Raw genomic sequence first — 9,254 nt, 5'->3', positions numbered from 1 at the left:
ATGTCGTGATACTGAAATATGCAGAAATGTTGGAGAGAAACGTCGATCCGATGTTCGGTTTGAGGGGCACCGAATGTTGGGCGGCATACATCGGAAGAACCATTCGACTTTCCAAATGACTGGTGCAATCGACCTTGCAAATGGCAACGATAGCCATCCAATCTCGGTCGACACTCTCGAGAGTTGCAAAGTGGATGGTTACGAGAGCCGAAGGACATCGCACGTGTACGTTTCCGGCGACTGTTTCGATCGAGCTCCAGCTACTTCCTTCGAGTACTCGCGCGACACGACAAATCAATAAACAAATCCTCTTACGAAAGAATTTCACGGCGAGAGATTTACGAAAATTGTAACTGTAACTATTGCTTTATCCCAAAGAAAAATATTCATAAACAATATAAGTAAAATAAGACGAAGAATAAAATTACCTTTAATCTTAAAACCGAACAAACAATACATAACCACAACTGGGGCTGTTAATATGTAAACATCGTACAAAGTACATATAAAATATAACGTACAAGTTACAATAGCAGGAACATCGTGGATCTTATACAAATTCAATTTTATCAGGATTTTGCAGTGAATTAGTGTGAAGGTCGATTACATGGAAAACTCGAAGGGGATAACGAAACGATGGTGAACAGCCTTGAGCGACACGTTTACGAAAGACTGGGCGATTATTTAACAAACCAGTCCGCGAGGACTGTATCTCACCGTTCGCAGGCCGGCACCAGCCGCGATCCTAATTAAGAGGAATGCCAGTCTCACAATCCGTTCTTACGTCTTCGTGCGAGCGCAATTGTCGGCTCAGAAGGTATTATCTTTAACGAGGAATTGCGTCCAGCTCAACGATACGTCGTGGAATCTCCTCGCTACCGGGCAGTTGACGACGTTCGCGAACGCTAATCGCGCTATTAGTCAACGTGAATCTTGACCTCCGCCTTAATTAGACTTCCCCTTTCTTTCGTTTACGGACAAAATCCTCTTGTGAACGATTTCACGAGAAACATCGTGGGATGCTTCTGTCATTCGAAGAGTCGAATTCGGTAATTTCTCCTAGTTACTTTAGAAATTATTCTATGAGATATTTTCTGTTTTCTCAAGGATGAACGTTCCTCAGGAACGTGACGTAATTACAATACAACAATCGCAGCGTAGATATCGTAGATACGATTTGATCTGTGGTGGATTGATCTTTTCGGATATCACGAAATAATAGACTAACTGTTTTGTGAGCAATTTATTAAATATATATTTTGTCTATAGAAATTAATTCAACACAAAGTACAAGTCCAGGTATGATAAATCTCACGAAATAAATACGCTTTAAAGAGAAACTCCGTATATACGTCTTATGCGTCCGAATGCGATCGATGAACTTCATGCTCGTCATTTCGTCTGTTTATTTATACTGGTCGGGGGCACAGTCGGAAAATTTGAACTCGACTGCGTTTGACGGTTGAAAGTAGCGGCAACATTGTTTTGCTCGGCGTTCATTACTCCTTGCATTACTAACGGGCATGATACTCCGAAACAAAACAACAACAGGATTTGAATTGTCCTGCTCGCGTGCCGCTACAGATCCACGCTACAAATTTCTTCCAGTTTCTATATTATATATGAGATACAAATGAATCGCGAAGAAACTCGAAGAACTAACTTCACTTACTTGCAGCGCCATCCATAGAAATCAACTTATAGATATTTAAGAGCAATCCGTTTCCACTTACATCCAGGGATACCAACTCTTCCTTCTGCAAACAGAAGGCTTACACGAAGAACAAGCAGACGATCGAGGATCGTTTAGGCGTCCTTAATACGCAGATAATTCGCCGGGGAATCGAACACGACGGAACACGGACGCGTTATAATTCACGGTGTCCTTTCCGTGGTTAACACCGCGGTCTGGCCCGGAAACGGGACGTGTTCTCCTACCATCGAGAGGGGTAGCGACCGAGAGAAATTATTAGCCTAATCGCAGGGATTGATGGCGCGACTAGTAATGGGTCGGCTGAGCGACCGGCTTTCGAGCTTCCGCATCACGTTCCTGTCACTCGGCTCTACGGTGATTATGGAGATGACATTAACGTCCCCGAAGGGACAGTTACGTCTGCTGCTTCCGGCGGAGGGACGGTGACGCGTCGATTTTGCGAGCGCGATCAACGACACCTCTCCTCCTCCTCCTCCTGCTTCCTCTCTGCTTCCTCTCTGCTAGATCTTGCGAGGAAGCGCGAAACTTTCGTCGAGTTCTACCATGAGTTTCTGTTATTGAATGAGATTTAATCACGGAGTCGCGTACGCGACGCCTGAGACGCTGCAATTCCCTCTTGGAAGGAGAACTGCTGTGCTTGTAATGCGAAATCGATGACGGAAGGAAGTTTTCGACGCGCAGGATTGATCATCGTGGGATATTGTTTTGGGATTTTGGTTTCGGAAGGAAGATTATCGTGTTATAAATATGTATGTGGAATTTTTAGATGGTTTCAGGTAAACTTGGGAAGCGAAGACTTGCGAGGAAAAAATCCGATTTATCGGAATATACTTTATTTGATGAGGATTTTTTGTAAGCATTTACTTCGAAGATCGCTAAAGGCGGATATTATTTATGATTTTGTAGGGTTCTATATCTCTGTCATTAAAATATTTGAAAACTTGGGAGTCTAGTAAACGAATTGTTTGTTACGGCTGCTTTCGCAAGATCAATAATGTCGTCAATATTTCAATGTTCTCAACGAAAATGCGGTTTGTGAATAAATATTGGCCATATCGTATTGACAGTACATATCTATCCTTTTAGTTGAGAATCTTGAAATATCGACGATATCTACATATCGATAGCAATATAACAGATATAACAGATTAAGAAAAATTTAGTTCTAGCAAATTAATATCCAAGCTCTTTCTAACGAAAGCAAAATTCGTTTGAATTTCTGCACGCAGTCTCGATTCGTGCAACGAACTTTCATTGTGCGTAAAGTGCAAGAGCATGGTCGAAAAAAGCGGGAAGGAAATGGCCAGACAGGCTGGTCATGGCAACGGAAAAAATTGCGCGACGGCTTTGAAGCGACGCCATCGTTATCCGGACAGTAGCGGGCCATAATTTAATGGCAGCCGATGAACGTCGCTAATAGGTAGTTTCTTTTTTGCCGGGACCATGTCGCGGCCGAGGATGGGTGTCGCGCGCGAGCGCGCGCCCGCCGGAAGAGAATCAATTACGAGCTTTTAGTCTCGTTAGTTCGCGCGTCGAGGTGACACGACGACGTGTCATCTTTCCTTTTAAAGATAGAAAGGCTATTAATAAATGTCACGCGTAGATAAAGTCGTCCACCTAGCGAACAACCAGCTAGATCCTCGTACACGCCACGCTCTTTTCTGTTAAAAATATTATTTAACACCTGCTGGAAATATTTTTAACCCGTGTCCTGTTAACCATCAACCTTTCTTCTTTCTCCTTTTCTCTAAAAGAAACTTTGAAATCGAAAACGCGAATCGTTTAATATCAGAGGAACGAGACGGAAACATTTTTAATGGCGACCACGTGTGAAAGACGAGCAGATTCAGCAATAAGTCAACATGCAAGGGTGGTATACCGGTTGAAATAAATAAATTAACGTTGCGCAGGAGAACGAAAATATCTGCTTCGAAACAGAGGATTAATAATCCTGTCGTTCTACCGGAAAGAGGGACGTAGGAGAGTAAGAAGGGAAAAGATAGAAGAAAATTTAAGAATAAGAAGAAAGTAGAAAATGAGGAGAAGATGAAGAAGGAAGGAGAAAGTCTGGTGAAGTGTGGTAAGGATGGTGAGGAAAGGAGAAGGCGTGATCCAGAGTCTCTGGAAGATGATGCACGAGCTTGCGGGGATGACAGCCGCATCCGGTACTATCCGGGACACACGGAGAAATGCATTTTCTCGGGGTTTATTTAACTGCGCCGCGCCAGACGATAGAGCGTCGCCACTGTTTCCCAGCTAATGCGTCTTACCCAGCTTTCTCCATAGCTTTTCTTTCTTTCTCTTTTGCTTCGATTCACCGTTCACTGTTCCGTCAGAGTTTGAACAGAGCAAAATACCGCACCGCGAGAGGATGACGCACTGGCAGTTGAAATTGTTAGATATAGTATTAAAATTAGAGAAAAAAGGCAACTATTATTAAAAAAAAAAAAAAAAGGAAAGACAAATATTAAAATGAAAGCACAAACGGTCGCGAAACACTTATGCTCCAAATTTATAGTTCAACAAACAAAAAGATCGTTACACATGCATGTGTACGTATAAGTATTCAGACATTGTGTTCTGGGAAATGTAATTCAGCGTTTCACCGGCATCGCACCTATCTCCATTAAACGGCTAATAACGCTCCCGATACGTCGTCAACCCTGTCGAGGCTCTCCATAAATCTTTCACCGTTGCATGGACGATTTTCCGCGAAGCCTCGTAAACACGTGATCCGAGGGAGGAATCGCGTGGCGATTTAATTGCGAGGCGGCGTTACACGACGAGCCGTCGACAGGGCCCTCTCTAAGCTCGTTTATTTCTGGCCACGGTGCTGGTTACTCGCATGTTAAATGTTCTGTCTGCGTTCGAGGATCGGTGCGGCATCGTCGTGTCAGCGGCGTTCACTGGCTGATTCGTTCGATTAACGTCGGGGATGGCAACGTCTGTTTCGCGGCACGATCAAAGCGGTTCGTAGATCCTGTCTGACGACGACGACGACTACGACGCGACGGTGTCTTTTCTCTGTTGCATCTGGATCATTTGCCCGGTCGTTTCGGTGGCCGGTTTTTCGGTTCTCGTTCCCAGAGGATGGACGCGGGTGCACGTGTTTAATAAGGCCGGGAACAAATTGACGCGAGTAAATCAAACGAGCCAACGCGGCTATTTGTTTTTCGGAATCGTTCCGCTCGTTGGCTGGAAAGGGAGGAAGAAGGAGGAGCGGTTCTCGGATGAGCACAGTAACCTGTTTGTCTGCCGGGAATGCTGATGGGGTCAGAGGAATATTTAAAGCTTGACAAATGTACCGCTTTAATCCTGGCGGGATGGTTAGCGGTTAATATAGACTTCCATAGCTCTGACCGTTTTGACGACTCGATTAAACACCTGATGGCATCGATGTAATTAATATATTTTTCTAGAAACCAAATGATTAGCCTTTTGAAGATTGAACTTTTTTAAGTTATGTAGAAAAATTTTTATCGGTTTCTGATCGTAGAAACACATCCTTTTTGAGTCTTCTTTTGTAAAAATTCAGATCAGAATTTCACCGACGATGAATACTATGGCTACGATAACGATTGCCACATCTGTTACAACATCTACGTATTAACTAATTAGGTCGAAGTAGATTAAATCTCGTATCATATAGTAGTACTTTTATACGATTTTAAAAACACGATACTCGTTTGAAAAACGTTTCATTGGCAAATGAGGTTACGCGCCAGTACTTTTTCGTATGTATATTTATCGTTTAACGAATTTAGTTACGTAAAGCATGAAAGGATTATTCAATAAAATCTCCCAATTTCGCTTCCATAGCATATGTCTCAAATAACATCTGAGTTATATCATCTATTCTATAACCATCATAACTGCCTTGTATAAACTCCAATTAACGTACCATATACGTGTACGTATAATTCTGAAACCGAAAAATATCGGACCGACGAATTAAAATAATCGGAAACCACGATCGAGGTTCGACGAGAGGCGAACATCAGGTTGGATTTGTCTTCCTTTTTTTTTTTTTTTGGTGTCGCGAATTGGGACGTTGTTAACGTTGTCGAAGACTTAATTGCTCGTTGGAGAATTCCTTTGAACTTGTACGTGAGCTGGGCTCATTGTGCGCGCGTTCGTCGCCGGTACACGCCGCGGCGTGCGTCCCTTTCATAAAATTCGTCACGTTCCGGTTTATTACGATTCAATCTCGGGGAAACGCCGGTGCTCTTCGCGACGACAAAAGACGCAGCTCGAGCCGCATGCGAGCAGACGGATCGGGGAAATTCGCGACTCGTTCCCCGTTCGCTACGTGACGAAATAAACGCGTCCGCCTCTGCGTCGGGTTCGTTTTATGCCTGCTTGTTTCTCGCAGTCTGCACGATGACGTTCAATTGTGAATTAACATTTCGAGAGCCAGAATGAAAAGACGTTTAGAACACGTGAATCCTCTGCATAATTTTTGCGTTGGATCGGCGAAAGAAACGGCAGAAGAGCGCATAAGAGCGCATAAGAGTTCTCGTGAAAGAGAATTTTATACGATTAAAATATGTAGAACGTTTGGGTTAAGCATTAAAGGTGGCCATTGTTACCATTGTGCTCTTTAGAATTCGTTTCTACCATTTTTAATGTTATAAAATGACGTTCTTTTAAATAAAACTTCAACCACACGTACTTTCTTCAAAACTTCATGTATTTAACGAAAATTAATTTTATAGAGGGAATTTCATGCATTCATCCCGTCGTTTAATTAGTTTCAATTTTATTTTTTCAACGGCTTCTGGCGATTTTGTTTGAATTTAATCTTTAGTAGAAAAATCGGCTGAATATTCTGATTATTCGTATCGACTGGAGAGCGAAATTCAAATATTTCTCTTGTAATACTTGGTGATATTTGACGTCCAAATTGGTTTTGCAATTAAATTTTAACGAATGAACCGCAGCCCTGGTTAAACGACACGTAAAGTATGAATTATTAAAAAGCTAGAGAAGATATTTTTCCTCGAGATATTGAAGCAAGAACAGTTGTACAAAGAGAATATATAGTAGATTAGGAATGAAAGGAAGGACCAGTTCCTTTTGGATAGGGACACGTGTTTGCGATGCAACGGACCAGGAACGTCAGAAATGGATCGTTCGCAAAGGGAAATCGCTTTTTAACGGCTTCGAAACGTCGAAGACGCGAACAAATAATGTGCGAAGCGACGAGATCTGTGGAAGATGGCGCTCGCCACGGAAGCGACCTGAGAACGAAGACAACCGGAAGCCCATCTGTTCGCTCTATTTCTCTGCGTAATGACGCGTTGATGGCTCGATATCGCGCCACACTGTCGTAAAATGTTCCCAGTGACGTTTAATTTTCTCGTTGACAACCAACAAAATATAACTTAGGTAGGTAAACGAAACTTCAATAGTAGAATATCGTGATATTTTCTACAGAATTCTCGAACTAAATATGTTTCCTCTCGAGAAGAAAATCAAAAAATTAGAAGAACAGATACTCGTACATTTCGAACTAATCGAAAGTTGGTCTACTTGAAAACGTTGATTTATATTACCGAGTGTGTTGTTTGCTTTCCAGCACGAAATCACGTTGAAGTTTCGTGTTGGTGGATAATTATCGACCGATTAGAGTGTCGTTAAATGATGAATCGCACAAAGCCACGATGAAACATCAATATTCCGCGCAAATATTTTGAAAAGAGCAGGATTTCTTTTGTAAATCTGAGATTCACGATTATCTCGCTCGTAGACGTGTCAAAGCGATCACGCGATGAATTATGCAAATTCATGAGCATTTGCAATAACACTGGCGCCGAGGCGACGATGTATACAGGATTATTCAAAATAAATATTACATTTTAGATAGAAGTAGTTTCCTTGGAAGATGGTTTGCTATGCAGCTTCGTTTTTTCAACTTTTTACAATTAAATCTCTTCCAGACAGCTTTCTTAAATTAGTGATTCTAATCATAGATACGCCATACTATCTTTCACGCTCTAGATAATAAAATTATGATCTTGTTGAAAATCTTTCAACAGCTCAAACTTCTGTTAATATTTTAATGAGTTGTATCGAACGGGACACGTGTCAACTGGACGGAGATTGAGGTTTCCGAAAATCAAAGCAAACCTTGTGAACCAAACTGAATCCCGTTCCAGCGATCCAGATCGATCGTTGGGATCGCAACACGGCCGACACGTCGGTCGACGAAATTTACTATTCGCTGATCGGGAGAGGTTAAACCTTCATCGAGTCATATCTCGTCTCAGGATTTGGCCAGGCGTTCGTTCGTCCCTGCTCGCTGTCGTTGTAACTTGCAACGAGCTGTCGTGCTACCGCGACCCGGAACTGGCCAACACAATGTCGGCCCCGCTCGCTGCAATTTACTGCTGATGGCAGGTAATTCCGACGGCTGATAATCGCGGCAGCATCCGGCGACCGACTGATCCGCACAATAAATACGGATACCTGGCCAGTTGGTGATTAATGATCGCCAAACGTTGGTTCACCTACGAATTTCCAATATTTGCGACTTTTTTCTTGAATCGTTCGAATCTTCGCATTATGAGGACCCTTGTAATTGTCTCCATTGCGATCTTCTGCCTAGCCTTTTTCTTTGTTCAGGTAAGAATATAGCAATTCTCGTAGTTCTATGATTGGCGACTTTGTTTTTGAAGATGATAGGAGAAGAAAATACTTTAAGAAAAAGGCTAGTGAATTTACCAGTCTTGCTCAGTTAATATTGTAACGAGTACTATACTTTAGATGTTTTATATATGTTTGAGTGTTACGTGCATTATGTATAGCTTTGCATCTTTAAATTTCCATCAAATACACGAAAATGCTAGTTATCGTAGATTTAGATATCGTGCGATGTACATCCACGGAGTCCAATCGTAATAAAAGTACATTTCCAGCGTGTTCACGTAGGTACCATAGAAATACGATAACGTTCTACGCGAACGTGAATGCAACATTTGTTTGTTATCGTTCTATAAGAAATGAGGACATTTTTAGCTTACAGAAACTTGGCTCTCTTCTTAACAGACCGAAGCAGTTCCCCAATTGCAAATTGTAGATTTAATGAACAAATTCGGTGGCCAGGACTCGCTGCTTCGCACCATGACGTCTCTAATGAGTTTGTACACGAGTCTGACTCAAGAGTTTGAGACACTGATCAGACAGGGGAAAAGCGTCAACCAAGCCGTTCCAGAGCTAATAAAACTGCTACCAAGTATGATGTCGTAAATTTCAAGTCGGCCGGCTCGTATCGTGTCAACCTTGGCCTCTACATAGATTCGATGCAATAAAAAGTAGAAACACGGAGAAAGTGAATTTTTTTATTCGATAACAGCGAATGGAAGATGAAGTGGTTGGTTCAGACGTGGCTGACCTCGGTCGCTGGGAAAGATAGCGAAAATTAAAATTTCAAGGTGAGCATGGAGTTGGAGTTGTAAATTAATGCGGCGCGAATTCAGTGGTGGAGCAGGAAAAAGGATGATGCTTGACTATCTTTATGAACGGTTATCGAAGTGGTCTC

The 9,254-nt window shown here is 42.3% G+C and overlaps 1 protein-coding gene across 1 annotated transcript; it reads left to right on the top strand.

The window, feature by feature from the left end:
• Positions 1-8,156: 8,156 nt before the first annotated feature.
• On the top strand, positions 8,157-9,044 carry LOC117231030. The gene is made up of 2 exons (XM_033489069.1): positions 8,157-8,338; positions 8,762-9,044. The coding sequence occupies exons 1-2, from the start codon at positions 8,201-8,203 to the stop codon at positions 8,960-8,962; spliced, it is 339 nt and encodes a 112-aa protein (XP_033344960.1). The 5' UTR covers positions 8,157-8,200; the 3' UTR covers positions 8,963-9,044.
• The last annotated feature ends 210 nt before the right edge of the window (positions 9,045-9,254 follow it).

Source organism: Bombus vosnesenskii, unplaced genomic scaffold (genome assembly GCF_011952255.1).
Source record: "Bombus vosnesenskii isolate JDL3184/JDL3185 unplaced genomic scaffold, Bvos_JDL3184-5_v1.1 scf7180000013270, whole genome shotgun sequence".
In the NCBI taxonomy this organism is placed as follows: Eukaryota; Metazoa; Arthropoda; class Insecta; order Hymenoptera; family Apidae; genus Bombus; species Bombus vosnesenskii.
The sequence above is the reverse complement of the archived record's forward strand: the minus strand, read 5'-3'. Positions and strand labels throughout refer to the sequence as shown.